The sequence below is a fragment of the Ictidomys tridecemlineatus genome, chromosome 4, assembly GCF_052094955.1.
Source record: "Ictidomys tridecemlineatus isolate mIctTri1 chromosome 4, mIctTri1.hap1, whole genome shotgun sequence".
Taxonomy (NCBI): Eukaryota; Metazoa; Chordata; class Mammalia; order Rodentia; family Sciuridae; genus Ictidomys; species Ictidomys tridecemlineatus.
In genome coordinates this window covers 95433632-95449002 of record NC_135480.1, presented here as the reverse complement: position 1 = coordinate 95449002, position 15371 = coordinate 95433632, and the positions used below count along the sequence as shown (strand labels likewise).

The 15371-nt window shown below is 40.8% G+C and overlaps 3 protein-coding genes across 6 annotated transcripts in view; 2 read left to right on the top strand and 1 right to left on the bottom strand.

Moving 5' to 3' along the window:
• The window catches only part of LOC144377184 (uncharacterized), a 57422-nt gene extending 53947 nt beyond the window's left edge, over window positions 1-3475 (top strand). The window contains exon 2 of the mRNA XM_078046989.1: window positions 3261-3475. Within this exon, the coding sequence (XP_077903115.1) occupies window positions 3261-3318 (58 nt within the window). The 3' untranslated portion in view covers window positions 3319-3475. The remainder of the gene's footprint in view (window positions 1-3260) is intronic.
• On the bottom strand, window positions 1172-2602 carry Hspb2 (heat shock protein family B (small) member 2). 4 transcript variants are annotated; one of them, XM_078046988.1, is made up of 2 exons: window positions 2313-2602; window positions 1172-1825 (listed from the first exon to the last, which is right to left on the bottom strand). In XM_078046988.1, the coding sequence occupies exons 1-2, from the start codon at window positions 2383-2385 to the stop codon at window positions 1371-1373; spliced, it is 528 nt and encodes a 175-aa protein (XP_077903114.1). In that variant the 5' UTR covers window positions 2386-2602; the 3' UTR covers window positions 1172-1370. The 4 variants fall into 4 exon arrangements, with proteins under 4 accessions (XP_077903114.1, XP_040141135.1, XP_005334291.1 ...); XM_040285201.2 differs by having other exon boundaries at window positions 1172-1663; window positions 2313-2597; XM_005334234.5 differs by having other exon boundaries at window positions 2292-2590.
• Window positions 3319-6816, top strand: Cryab (crystallin alpha B). Its single transcript, XM_005334235.5, has 3 exons — window positions 3319-3658; window positions 4739-4861; window positions 6474-6816. Exons 1-3 carry the CDS (start codon window positions 3458-3460, stop codon window positions 6675-6677), a joined length of 528 nt encoding a protein of 175 aa, XP_005334292.2. The 5' UTR covers window positions 3319-3457; the 3' UTR covers window positions 6678-6816.
• The last annotated feature ends 8555 nt before the right edge of the window (window positions 6817-15371 follow it).

Here is a 15371-nt window from a genome sequence, read left to right as displayed (position 1 = left end):
GTATATCCCCCATAGTGCATTACTTGGAGTTTGATAAATATTTGTTGAGTGAACGAATGGATCGATAGATGAATGAACAGTTGAACATAATATTATTTCTTCTAAGTGCATTTTGATCTTTAATGGAAGACAGTCCTTTAATCAATAATTGAATTCTTTAAGTGAGGATTCTTATCCTGGGGATCCACAATCCTTAAAAGGGGTATGAATGGATCCCCAAAATTGTGTGAAATTATTCAAACAGTATTGTCAAATTTGGGAGCATGTGCTTTTTTTCTGGAAGAGTATCTACGGTTTCATCAGATTTTCAAATCAGTCTGTTACCCCCAAAAGTCAAGAAAAATCACTTAAATGGAAGAATCTCAGGTGTCTACCACCATCTGGAAAAAATGCACTCTGGGGCAAGGAAATCTTCTAATGTTCCCCAAATCATAGACATGCACAACCTCTTGATTAAAGAGTAGGTATGGGGATAGACCCCCAGGCTTTCCTGAACACACCATCCCCATAGCCTTAAGACCTTACTTAAAAGGGACGCTTCCCTGCTAACCACCAACACAGTAAGAGACCTAGATCCCTGCATTTAGTCTTGGATTAGGTGAAGTGATGCAGTAATTCCTCTTTTTGAGACAATGCTTCTTCACATGGGCCTCCCTTGTACAGAGGATGAGGAGGCTGTGGGGTTCAGTGACAACGGTGGAGGCTTTTGTGCCCATGTATGCATACTCAGACCATCAGAATCAGAAACCATTTAGAGGACAGACCTTAGTATGGAAAAACAAAGCATTCACTCCAGGGCTTTAGGCAACTCTCCCCAGCCAAAAATCATTTTCCCAACCCCTACCCAAAAAGGGCCAGACAGTCTGGAGACCCTTGTTTTTGTGTCTCTAATCACCAGCTCAGACAGTGCCCTCTGGGCTGTTTGGATGGCATATCCCTTTTCCCTCCCAGGATCACTCTCTCTTTTGTTGCATTGTGAGAAAATTATGATTAGGAATTTGATCTGGAGCCAGTGTTAGCTTCCGGCAGTGATCTCAGCATCTAAGTGTGAGCTCAGGGTACTGTGACGTTGAGCACATATAACAGGACCTTTTTGTCTAGCTGGCTATGATCTCCTCCTTCCCACCCATCCCATTTTCCAGGCCACAGAATACTGAGCAGCACAAACAAGGCCCCAAGATTTGGGTTTATTCAGTTCCACCCAGAACTAAACCAAATGCTATAATACGTCCCCAAAAGACAAAACCATACACTGTGGACCATGCACCTTTCCCTTCCCCCAAGGATGCTGCTACCTCTGGGGTGGTGGGCAGCTGCTCAAATCACTTCGGGAGGTAGAAGGGACTTGCTGGGTGCTGGGTCTATGGCAGTCAGGACTCAACTCTGGCTGCTTCCTCCTCTTCCTCTGGATCAGGAGGTGCAGAGAGCAGGGAGATGTAGACCTCATTGACCTCTGTGTCCAAATGACGGCCACCTCGTGGTGCCTCCAGGTTAAGGATGCCATCATGGGAGAGAGCTGCTTTGACTCGCCAGGGGTCAACATCAGCAGGTAGAACATAGGTGCGGCAGAACTCTCGAGACACGAAGCCGTGGCGGTCCAGGCGCTGGGGGTGCTTGGCAGACACCTCCAGTAGGTTGTCCACAGTCCTCACGGTCACCTCATCTGGGGTAAAGTGGCTCACATCCAGAAATGCCTGGAACTTGCCCTCACTGAGCCTGAGCTCAGAGGCCCCTGCCCTGCTGCCCTCCCCAGCTTGGGTGGCCCGAGGCCGGACATAGTAGCCATGGTAGAGGGTGGGGGTCAGGATCTCTTCTGGAAGTAGGCCTGAGGGTAGAGAGAGAAGGCAAGAGGCAGGATGAGGGAGGATAAGGTGGGCACAAGGGTGAAATGAGAGATCATGAGATGCAGGAATGGGAAGAGCCGGAGGGGGAGTCAAAAGTAGGAAAGGGGAACCAGGCAGGCAGCTGGGAAGATGTTGAAAGGAAATGAAACTGCAGTGGAGCAGGGAAGCCAAGCCAGGATTTGGTGGGTAGAAGGGACTCAGGGAAGCGCACAAAGAAAGGAAAGATGCAGGTATCAAAGCACTGCAGGGCCCCATGTCTGTCCTGAGGTCAGTAGGGAGGGAAGAGAGTCCTGGTTGAGGGGGGTGAGCGGGGAGTCTGAGTGGGAGATGGCTTGCCCCAGGAGTTCAGTTAAGCCTGAGTGGGGTGGAAGCCAGTAACTTTGGGAGGTCAGCCCAGAATATCGGGAAGTGGGGGTGGGAGGCACTGGGGTGGCGACCGGCCCATACCTTCGCCAAAGCGCTGCTCACCCAGGCGGCTGGGGTTGGCAAATTCGTACTCGGCGGTGGCCGGGTGGGCATGTGGCACTGAGCGGCCCGACATGGCGGCAGTCGCTGCAGCAGTCCTGCTCTGTGGTGCGGCCCCAACAGGCGCAACGCGACCCCTCCAGCTGCCCGGAGAGCTAGAGCTCAGTCGGAGGCGGAGGCGGGGTCTACACCACCCAAAATAGTGCGGAGCCTCTGCGGGGAGGGCAGGGAGCAGGGGCCCCGAGTGCAGTGATGAGGGTGTGACCAACGCCGCCTGACCCAGACCCCCAGTCCCCTCCTCTGCACACGCTTCAGCTGTCGCAGGGGGCCTGAGAGGACAGCTGGGAGTCCTGACCCTGGAGTGAGCTGGGGAGGGGAGCTGGTGCTAGCTGAGACCCTCACCTAGCTGAGGGGCCTAGCTGAGACCCTCACCAACAGTTTGCACATTTCCACATCACCTTTTCTCCTCAGGCTTAAGCAACATGCATGAAGCTTAATAAACACTCTGGATTTAATGTTATGCCAGCCCCACAGCATAAAAGTTATGAGAAACTTTACTGCCCTTTTTTGGGAGCACTGCCCAGATTGTAAGGGTCTTCTCCTGAAACCAGGTCAACCCAGGGCACCCAGTATATGCTTGCTACTGACATATTGGCATTCACTGCTCTCCCCCAGGGACCCACAAAGAGTTAATGTCCCTGGGGCCCAGCCTAGGAAGATTCCAGTCCCTGCCCAGGCCCAAGATAGTTGCTGGCTCAATTCCCCTGGCATGCAGTACTGGAAGGGAGGAGGAGGGGCCGGCCAGCGCCTGCTTGGGATTCCTGACTCTGTCCAGATCTAGAGTACAGAGGATAGGGGTGGGTGCCACTGGGTGTGGACAGAAATCCAGTGAAACAAGACCATGACAAGTCACTGGCCAGCTCAGACGTGTTTGTGTTTCTCTTTTCTTAGCTCAGTGAGTACCGGGTATGTGTCACACTGCCAAATCCCCGATCACAAGTCTCCATGAACTGGCGGTGAGCTGGGATAATAAAACCCCTGACATCACCATTCCAGAAGCTTCACAAGACTGCATATATAAGGGGCTGGCTGTAGCTGCAGCTGAAGGAGCTGACTAGCCAGCTGACCCCTGCATTCACTTAGCAGCCATGGACATCGCCATTCACCACCCCTGGATCCGGCGCCCCTTCTTTCCTTTCCACTCTCCCAGCCGCCTCTTTGACCAGTTCTTCGGAGAGCACCTGTTGGAGTCTGACCTCTTCTCAACATCCACTTCCCTGAGCCCCTTCTACTTTCGGCCACCCTCCTTCTTGCGGGCACCCAGCTGGATTGACACTGGACTCTCAGAGGTGAGTCTCCCCTTTGCCAGGACAGGAGCCCTTCCTGGAATCTCCTGGATATTCTCTATTTTCCTTTTTTTCCCCCTGCCTACGCCATTTAGGCACATGTGTCCAGAATTGAAAAAAAGTGGGGTTAGTAATGCTTCCTTCCCCCAGGCACCTGTTTCTATTTGATGCTCCTCTGTATCCTATTTATTACATTTTAAAAAAAAAATACACAGTGAAGATCATCCTCTGTTCCCTTTTAAGCAGGATAACCTTTTTGGTTTGATTTATAATGATCTACAAGGAAAAAGCTGTCTTCAAACTCCTTTGCTCATCTCTGCTAATATCTCATACTCCTAGCAGATTTTATTATGAAGTTCTAGAGCCCAGGGAGACCTATCTCATCCTGAACTCTCCATCCCCACTGAGTGGAGCTGGAGATAACAGTTAATTGTTTTCTTTCATTCTGTTCTCTCTTTATGATTTTCCAGGTGCCTTAGGGCTGTGGCAGGGCAGTGGCCTGGAGCCAACCCTTACATGGAAATAACCAGGGTCCAGTCTTAGGACCCCCTTTTATCCTAAGAGGGTGGGAAAATGTGGTGAACAGAGGCTATCATAGATAAGCTCTGGTTTAAAAATATTTAAGTGTGAGTAAACAGCAGCTGAGTGGGCAAGGGCTTTGAAAGGACAGGCAGGGTCCACAGAACATTCCAGATTGAGTGGGTGGGAAATTTGGCAGAGAACTGAGCAAAAAGAAGGGGCCTTTGTCTCATAGACAAATGACAAAGCCAGGCACTGGGTCAGCAAGGCAGCAGAAGCCAGGCCCACATCCATCCTTGTGACTGGTCTCCTGGGTGGTTAGTATTCTTTCTTGTGTACCTAAATAAAGTTTGGGCCTGTGGCCAAGAAGTAGGCCTTGGGTACCACTGTGGTGGCTACCCTGAGCCAGAGAGCCATGTTTATTCAAAAGTTATTTTTAATACACAAGAGGAAGATGAAATACCTAGATAGAAAGCAAGTCTGCAGAATGATGAGACTGCACCAGTGTAATCAACATTCTTGCCATCTTTTCTCTTCCCTACTCACTTCCCTTGCTGTTTCTAGATGCGTATGGAGAAGGACAGGTTCTCTGTCAACCTGGATGTGAAGCACTTCTCCCCAGAGGAACTCAAGGTCAAGGTGCTGGGAGATGTGATTGAGGTGCATGGCAAGCATGAAGAGCGCCAGGTATGGAGTTTTTTTTCCTTATGCTCATTCACTGTATCCTGTACACCAGGTACTGCCATCAGCCTCTGAGACTAGAAAACTAAATTAGGGATAAACTTGTTTTGTTTGCCCAGAGAAATGGCCTTTATTGTTCTGATTGCTTTGGATAGGATGTTCACTTTCCATTTAAGCCAGGGGTTTTCAACCTTGGCTGCATTAGGATCATGAGAATTTTTTTAAATTCCAAGGTTCAGGCATACCCCAGACTAATTAAATCAGAATTTTTAGGGGGTGTAATTCAGGAATCAGCATTTCTTAAAGTTCCCTGGGTAATTTTAATCTATAGCCAAGACTGAGAACCATTGCCTTAGGCATAGTGTTGTCTTGACACTTGGCTGCTTTACATAATTACATAAACTACATTCACCCTGAAGGCACTGGAGTTTGTGACTTTTATTTTTTTTATTATTTATTTATTTATTTTTAATTTTAATATTTATTTTTTAGTTATTGGCAGACACAACATCTTTGTTTGTATGTGGTGCTGAGAATTGAACCCGGGCCGCACGCATGCCAGGCAAGCGCGCTACCGCTTGAGCCACATCCCCAGCCCCATGACTTTTCTTTTAGATGTTCAGGAATTCATTTCTCTTAAGCCCATCTGAATGTTAAACTACTTGGTTTGCCTACTTTTCAAAGCTTATCAGCACCTAATCCCTTGTAGGTGGATGAGGAAAACAGTTAATTGAAAGTTTATTTAGATAGATGAGATTCAGCAGGCATAAAGTTTACAGCCAACTGTTTTTCTATTTTATCACTGGAGATTGAACCCAGGGGGTAATCTGCCACTGAGGTAGTCTCCAGGTCTTTTTTTTTTTTTTTAATTTGAGACAATGTCTTGCTAAATTGTCCAGGCTGGCTGGCCTTGAATTTGTAATCCTCCTGCCTCAGTCTCCCTACTAGCTGGGATTGTAGGCATGTGCCACCATGCCTGTTTAAGGTCAATAACTATTGCAGGGGGATTCTGAAACATGCAATGGTTTTCCATGACTTTCTGAAAATTTAAAAATTGATCCTGAGCAATTAATGATAACTCAGAACCTTTTCAAAATTTGTATAATTTAATGTCTTCAGGCTGTTTCAGTTTTGCTCATGTGATTTCAGACCGGGTCAGTCTCCATGGAGTTGTTTTTTGTTGTTTTTAAGCAGCAGTCCTGTGTATCTGGAACATTCCTGAAGAGTCTGGACAACTTCTGGGTTTCCTCAGGGACTCAGATTCTCAATGTCAGAATGAGATTCCAAATCTTGTAGGTCTAGCCAACATTGATCTAAACCTTTGTAAAATACCCCTAAACATAACAGTGCTTCAGTGTTATAAAGAACTAGTTTGAGGCTGTTGCAGGTTTCTCAACAAGCTCTGGTTTAAAAATATTTAAGTGTGAGTAAATACTTGTAGGAGTGACCCTCTAGGCAACCTTATCCTAGCCACAAACCTGAAAAGTTGTTATTATTCTCTCATGTTGTTATGGCTTTTGGTCTCCCCTAAGGGGAAAGAGATATCTGAGTTTTGGGCAAGTGATATTATTTCTTTTCTTTTTACGTCTTTGCTTCTTTATTTCTTCTCATGGATTAGGATGAACACGGTTTCATCTCCAGGGAGTTCCACAGGAAATACCGAATCCCAGCTGATGTGGATCCTCTCACTATTACTTCATCCCTGTCATCTGATGGAGTCCTCACTGTGAATGGACCAAGGAAACAGGCCTCTGGCCCTGAGCGTACCATTCCCATCACTCGTGAAGAGAAGCCTGCTGTCACTGCAGCTCCCAAGAAGTAGATGCTCTTCCTAATCGCATTTTTTAAAATAAGAAAGTTTCCCTACCAGTGAATGAAAATCTTGTGACTACTGCTGAAGCTTATTAATGCTAAGGGCAGGCCCAAATTTTTAAGCTAATAAAATATCATTCAGCAACAGATAGCAGTTTTGTTTTGAATATTTTATATGGTTTTAAATAAACACACAAATATAGCAGATTCATTTTAATCATCATATGATTTGGGGGGTTCCAAGTATTTAAGAGTCAGAATGACTGGTTTCCACCACTTAACTAATGACAAAATTTAGGCAAGTCACTTTATTTTCTCAGTCTTCAGGCCTTCCACTTATAAGATGGGTACTGATTTGTATAGTAAAGAGTAAATTAAGGAGAAAAATTATGTGAAGGGCTCAGTGGTAGAGCACTTGTCTAGCATGTGCGAGACCCTGGGTTCGATCCTCATCACTACGTAAAAATAAAATAAAATAAAAGGTATTGTATCCAACTACACCTAAAATAAATAAATAAATAATGTGAAGCCCCTGAGAAAATTGGAGGAATATCAGCTCTTCTCTCTTTCCTCTTTGAGATTGTAGCTCTGAATTTCAATGAATGAACTCTTGCTAACAAAACACAAAAGACCTAGTGCATTTCTGAAATTAATTATATCAATTAGGTGACCCTAATGTTATTTGATATTTTTCTACTGGTAAGCGGTGTCTTTAGCTGATTCAACACCCAACAAGCCATCAAGTATAGTCTAAATTATCAAGCAAACGCCTAAAGTAAGGCTGCAAAATATTCAGTGATTTACCACAAAAGGTTAAATTTTAGAATTACAATTAATTACTGATATATATGTATTTCTATTGTTTAGCTTAAACAAAGAAATTCTACTCTATCAAAAAACAGAAATAAAACACTTCTCCTGCCCCCAAATACACCCACAAACCTCTTCATTTCACTTTTGTGAATCTAAACAAGACTTCTGATTCACTTCTGATTTTGAAAAATAGCACTGCTATAGGTTATCTGGAATAAATGTTTAGTAAGACCACTCTTATTTTTTACCAACTTCAGCTGATTTCCATTTTTTTAACACACACACACACACACACACATATACATATATATATTTATATTTATTTATTTTAGTTTTATGGACATAATACCTTTATTTTATTTTTATGTGGGAGTGAGGATTAAATCCATTACCTCGTGCATGCCAGCGCTCTACCACTGAGCCCCAGCCCCAGCTCCTATGTTTAACTTTTTGAGGAACCGCCAACTGTTTTCACAATAGCTGCATCATTTTATATTTCCATTAACAGTGTATGAGGATTCCAATTCCTCCATTTCCACATAAATATTTTTTATTTTCTGTCTTTTTGATTATAGACATCTTTTATGTATCTGACAAATTCTTTTTTTTTTTTTTTTTTTTTTTTGTGTGTGTGTGTGTGTGTGCTGGGATTGAATCCAGGGCCCTATGTATGCTAAGCATGCATTCTAACACTGAGTTAGAATGTAACACCTCCATCCCCTTTGACTGAATTATTAACATTATATAGAACTTAGCAATATGCAGAGGGGAGATATATATAGGAAGAAAGAACAGCATGAAGTGCTCAGGCATTTAGGTTTGGCTGGATCACCGGATATATGAGGTGGTATATGGGAAATTTGGCAAGAAAGAAAGAGGTTCTGCTAATTAGTTTGGTATTTATTTTGAAGGCTAAAAAAGCCAATGAAGGAGCTTAGTAAAGTGAATGCCATAATCAACTTAAAATTTTAAAACTTCTACTCTAGGGGCAATATAGTGATGGATCAGTAGGGACCAAAATGGAAAATAGAGACATTGATCAAAATGGTATTGCAAAAAAACAGCATGATATTGGCACCAAAACAGATATGAAGGGCTGGGGATGTGGCTCAAGCGGTAGCATGCTCGCCTGGCATGCGTGCGGCCAGGGTTCGATCCTCAGCACCACATACCAACAAAGATGTTGTGTCCGCCGAGAACTAAAAAATAAATTAAAAAAAAAAACAGATATGAAGACCAACGGAACAGAATAGAAGACACAGAGACAACCCAAATGCAGTTATCTCATACTAGACAAAGTATGAGATAAACATAAACATACACTGGAGAAAAGATAGCCTTTCAACAAATGATGCTGGGAAAACTGGAAATCCATATGTAGCAAAATGAAATTCAGCCCCTATTTCTCACCCTGTACAAAATTCAAAGTGGATCAAAGACCTAGGCATTAGACCAGAAACCCTGCACCTGCTAGGAGAAAACAGACCCAAGATTCTATCACATTGGCTTAGGAACTGACTTCCTTAACAAGAAAGACTTCTAAAGCACAAGAAGTAAAATCAAGAATCGATAAATAGGATGTTATCAAACTAAAAAGCTTCTTAACAGCAAAAGAAACAATCAAGAACACGAAGAGAGAGCCTACAGGATGGGAGAAAAATCTTTGCCACCTAAACCTCAGATACAGCATTAATCTCCAGGATATATAAAGAGTTCAAAAAACTTAACACACACAAAAAAACAAACAAACAAATAAACAAAAATAACACAATAAATGGGCAATGGAACTGAACAGACACTTTACAGAAGAAGAAATACAAATGGTCAACAAATTTATGAAAAAACATTCAACATCTCTAGCAATTAGAGAAAAACAAATGAAAACTATACTGAGATTTTATCTTACTCCAGTCAGAATGGCAACAATCAAGAATACAAGTAACAATAAATGTTGGCAAAGATGTGGGGGGAAAGGTACAATTATACATTGCTGGTCCGACTGCAAATTGGTGCAACCATTTGGGAAAGCAGTTGGATGTGGGAGACCAACCTTGCATGTGACTGAGTCACTCTCCAGCTGGGTGATTGAGGCAGTCATGCAGCAGCCATGCCACTAGACTGCCCGGCCCTTCTTGGGTCTTCGTGCATGGGTGTGCCTTCCTACATCCCCATGAGTGGAGTTATGCTTACCTGTTCCTTTATAATATTACCCCTTGTCCTGTTTGGGATACAATGTTCCATGGAAACACCTTTTGTGTGTCCCCTTATTTTACTGTGCCCTTTGGTATGGCCTACCTAGATGTCAGTCAACCTCCTGAAAGCAGGCATCATTAAGCTAGACTCAGCCCCTTGAAACCTGACCCCTTGCCTCATTTGAATAGCTTCTCCTCAATAAAAGGGGTCAGCATGTGCGGGCTTCTCTTTTTATCTCTCTCTCTCTCTCTTCCTTCAGTCCCTTAAGGTCAGAGGAGCCATCACAGCAACCCCAAATTGCAGATAAACACAGCCCTGTTAGCCCAGTTCCCCTGGAGTGACCCCTGAGTGTTTTAGTCTCGAGAGTTGGCGATTCCTCAGAAAACTTGAAATGGAACCACCATTTGACCCAGTTATTCCACTCCTTGGAATATACCCAAAAGACTGAAAATCAGCATATAAGAGTGATGTAGCCATATCAATGTTTATAGCAACTCCATGCACAATGGAACTAACCTAGGTGCTCTTCAACAGATGAATGGTTATAAAAATGTGGTATATATACACAATGAAACATTACTCAGCCATAAAAACAATGACTATGACATTTGCTGCTAAATGGATGGATCTAGAGACTACTATTGTGCTAGGTGAAATAAGCCAATCCCACAAAACCAAAGGTTGAATGTTCTCTCCAATATGTGGATGCTAACACACAACAAGGTAGGGTAGAAGGGGAAAAACAGAAGTTCACTGGATTAGACAAAGGGAAATGAAGGGAAAGAAGGGGGGACAGGAATAGGAAAGACAGTGGAATGAATCTAACATAACTTTCCTATGTACATATATGAATATACCACAGTGAATCTCCACACCATGTACCACAAGATTGAGATTCTAATTAGAATAAGAGATACTCCATGTTTGTGTAAATATGTCAAAATATACTCTACCGTTAGGTATAACTAAAAAAACAATTTAAAAAAATTAGAAATGAAGTAAATACAATTAAAAATTGAAAGCAAACAAACAAACAAACAAAAAACACTCAAAATGGTGTTGCAGCAGACTGGGTGAGAAATAATGGGAAACTTAAAAAGAACAAAAGCAACAAAGATATAACAAATGGAATCAAGAGGAAATATGGAAATAGAATTTACAAGACATGTATCTATTTGGCTGAGGAGGATGAGAAAGGAGAAGATAAAATAATTCTTTAATTTCTATTTTTGATAACTGTGTGAGCTTGTTATATAACATTTAATATTAAAAATAAGAAAGAGTGGTTAAGATACATAAAAAAGAGCTATGAAATTCACCAAGATACAGGGGCTGGGGATATGGCTCAAGTAGTAGCGCATTCGCCTAGCATTCATGAGGCACCACATAAAAATAAAATAAAGATATTGTGTCCATTTAAAACTAAAAAATAAATATATAAAAAAGAAATTCACCAAGATACAGAATATACTAAAGAAAAAATTTTCAAGATACAAGATTATGGCTGAGCATGGCGGTGAATACCTGTAATCTTAGCAGCTTTGGAGGCTGAGTCAGGAATATTGAAAACTTCAAAGCCTGCCTCAGCAAAAGCAAGGTGCTAAGCAACTCAGTGAGATACTGTCTCTAAAATAAAATACAAAAGTGCTGGGTATGTGGCTCAGTGGTTGAGTACCCCTGGGTTCATTCCTCATTCAAAAAAAAAAACCCAAGATTATGAATACAATTTATATTGTGTTGACTTTGTGGGGTCTTTAAATTTTAAATGGAAAGGCTGGGGTTATAACTCAGTTGGTAGAGTGCTTGCCTTGCATGCACAAAGATCTGGGTTCAATCCTAAACACCAGAAAAAAAAAATCCCAATGGAGAACTTCAGTAAGTAGTTGGATATTTAAATCCAGTGTTGTAGAGAGATATTGGGATAGAAGTTCAGGTTAAGAATTGTAATCATAAAAGTGGGAGTGAAAGTATTCAAGTAGATAGTTCACCTAGGATTAACAAAAGCTTTAGCCAAAAACAAAGGGCCAAAACCAGAATCATGGGAAAGGCAAATTTAAAGATTTGTCAGAGTGGGGCTGGGGATGTGGCTCAAGTGGTAGTGCGCTCGACTGGCATGCATGCTGCCTGGGTTCGATCCTCAGTACCACATACAAACAAAGATGTTGTATCTGCTGAAATCTAAAAAAAAAAAAAAAAAATTAAAAAAATTCTCTAAAAAAAAAAAAAGATTTGTCAGAGAAAGATGAGCTCATAAAAGAGACCTAGAAGTGATTAGAGAGATGAGGAAAAAACATCTGTTTGACACAATGTAATAGAAACCAAAGGGAATGAGGTTCAAGAAAGAATTAGATAGTCAAGTGGATTATCAAATGCAGAATATAAAAGCCAAATAACATATGAGTTGGTGTATCCATTATATTTGACAAAACTTTGACTTTCATAGATTCACAGTTTCAGGGAAGTGTTGGATTAAAAAGAAAATGAAGGAAAGATTTGATAGAATAATAAGCTCATATTTGATGCATGGCCTCTGCTCTAAATGCAAAACAATGGTGAATTTTAAAGTAGCAAGATAAAGATAAGTGATGATATGGAAAAACTATGAAGTATTTAAATAAATAAAATTCAGGAGAATGGGCATAATGGAACTCTAGCAGTAGGCAGTGGCAGCTTATGAGTTTGACTCCTATTGGGTTAAAAAACTAAAAGTGCTCAACCCAAAACGGAAGAAAAAACTTGGCTCATTCTTTAAACCACACGTGGCTGTGGTGGAATTTTCCCACTTGTGAAAGAAAGCCAGAAAAATCCTGTCTATCTGCCCTCTCAGGCTAAAGTTGAATAGAAACTCTGGGCTTAGTGAGTCAGGAAACCAACAGATAGCTTTATGATTGGGAATTTATATATGTTATCCTGTAACTCAGTGATATACCGAATGTGAGAGCAGGACAGTAGCCCCATTCATCATTATAAAACCTGTTTTAGAATTGGGGATGGGAAGTAAAGTGTATAATGAAGGCAACTATAAAACTACTGGGGAATAGGAGATGATGAGCACAGAGGCAGAGAAAGAAATAAAGAAAAGCAAACCAAAAACTTCCCATTGTGAATTGAAATTCCAAAACACACAAAGAAATCTAATACTAAGAAAGATAAGACAATAAAATCAACAAAAATAAAAATAAAGGAATAGATTTGAAAATAATAAGAAATATTAAATAAAAACAAGTAAAAATTTAAAACACACAGAGATAAAAAGAACCATTCAGATATATTAGAAATAGCTGGGCATGATGGTGTATGCCTGTAACCCCAGCTACTCTTAAGGCTGAGGCAGGAGGATACATTTGAGGCCAGCTTAGGAAACTGAGCAAGACTCTATTTCAAAATGAAAAATAAAAAGGGCTGGGGATATAATCTAGTGGTAAAGTACTCTTGAGTTCAATCTTCAATACTGGAAAAAAATAGAAAGAAAGGAATGAATGAGTGTTATAAATTCTGTAAGGGATAAAACTATGGATTTATAAATTTAAAAAGCTGAGGAATTCACTAAGAATACTACACTTAGGGGAAAAAGACCTTAAAAAATAAAAATGATTAAGATATATGAGAGAATGAAAGACTGATATATATCCAAATAGGTGTTTGGAAGAATGAATGGAAGCAATGATAAAGAATTATTTGAATCAATTTTCCAGAATTGAGGATGTGAGTCCTTAGATATGGGGCAAGATAAATAGGACTTAGTATGCATTTAAACATATGACTATAAAAATTCAGAATAAAAAAGATGAATGGATTTTTTTTGGCAGTTCTAGTGATAGAACCCAGAGTCTTGCAAGTGCTCTACTATTAAGCTACATGTCCAGCCTTAAAAAGAAAATACTGGGCTGGGGATGTGGCTCAAGCGGTAGCGTGCTCGCCTGGCAAGTGTGCGGCCCGGGTTCGATCCTCAGCACCACATACCAACAAAGATGTTGTGTCCGCTGAGAACTAAAAATAATAAATATTAAAAAAAATTCTCTCTCCCTCTCTCCTCTCTCACTCTCTCTTAAAAAAAAGAAAATACTATAAGATAGGAAGACAAAAACATGTATCATTTACAAATAAATTATAATTATATCGACAGTAGGTATCTCAGCATCAATAAAAATCAAAAGACAATGGAGAAATGGCTTCAAATCACTGGTGGGTAGAAAGAGCTGTTAGCGAAAGTTTTAGTTAAATTATCACTTGAAGTAAAATATCCCAGGATTTTAAGGATGGTATAATATTGGAAAATCTCTCAATGAATTTACTCTATCAATAGACTAAAATAAATTAAATCTTACAATGTGTTGTTAAATGATGGTTTAATAAACCAACTGATGCATGGTTCAGACTCCCAATTTATAGAGAGGGAACCTCTGTTAGTAAACTAGTAGTAAAAGGAATTTCCTAGCTGAGTGTGGTAGTGCATGCCTGTAGTCCCAGCTCCTCAGGAGACTGAGGCAGAAGGTCAAGCAAAAAACGTTCAATACTAGGCTAAGCAGCATAATGAGATTTTTTCTTAAAAAAGCAGGGGAGGGAGGGCTGGAGTTATGGCTCAGTGGTAGAGTGCTTGCCTAGAGTGTGGGAAGCCCTCGGTTCGATCCTTAGTACCACATAAAATAAATAAAATAAAGATATTTTAAAAAATTAAATGGGGGATTTCCTTAAGTCTGTAAATATTATATAACAAAAACCTATTACAAACATTATACTTATCAAAGAAAATTTAAATACATTCTTTTTATTATTATGAACAAGACAAGGATGCCCTCTATCACTCTTAATATTTAACTTGGTACTAAAAGTTCTAATCACTTCCATAACAGAAGAAAAATAGAAAAGAAATGTAAGAATTGAAAGGGTACTGAGGAATGATACTGATCAGAATATATTGTTATATTGTATGCATGTATGAATTTGTAACAACAAACCCCATTATGATGTATAATTGTAATATACCAACAAAATACGAAAATATTGGAAAGACAAAAATGCAACTCTTGGGCTGGGGATGTAGCTCAAGCGGTACCGCGCTCGCCTGGCATGATGGGGTACTAGGTTCGATCTCAACACCACATAAAAATAAAATGAAGATATTGTGTCCACCTAAAACTAAAATAAATAAATAAATAAATAAGCAACTATCATTATTGTGAATGATAATAATCTGCCCAAACAAATCCCAAAGAATCAACAGACAAACTATTAGAACTAACGAGAGGGTTGAAGATGTAGTTCAGCTGTAGAGTACCTGCCTAGCATATGTGAGGCCCTGGGGTGTATCCCCAACACTGCAAAAAACAACAGCAACAACAAAAGAAAAATAAGGAGAAGGAGAAGAGGAGGAAGAGAAGGAGGAGGAGGAGAAGGAAGATAAAGATGAAGAGGAGAAAGAAGAGGGGGAGGAGGAAGAAGAAGAGGAGGAAGAAGAGGAAGAAGGAGAAGGAGAAGAATGAAAGGGAGAAAAAGAATAAGAGAGTTTAACAAGTTTGCAGGATAAAATATTAATTTATAGAATCCTGTTCCAGTTATATATTCCTACATATTGTACTACTTCCAAATTTAGTTTTAAAAGATAATAATTATATTAGACCTAATTGGTAGCACAGGGCTTCAGCACCCCATGGCATTAAAAGGGGTCACTTGTTGGTATTTAAACAAGCAGACGTTC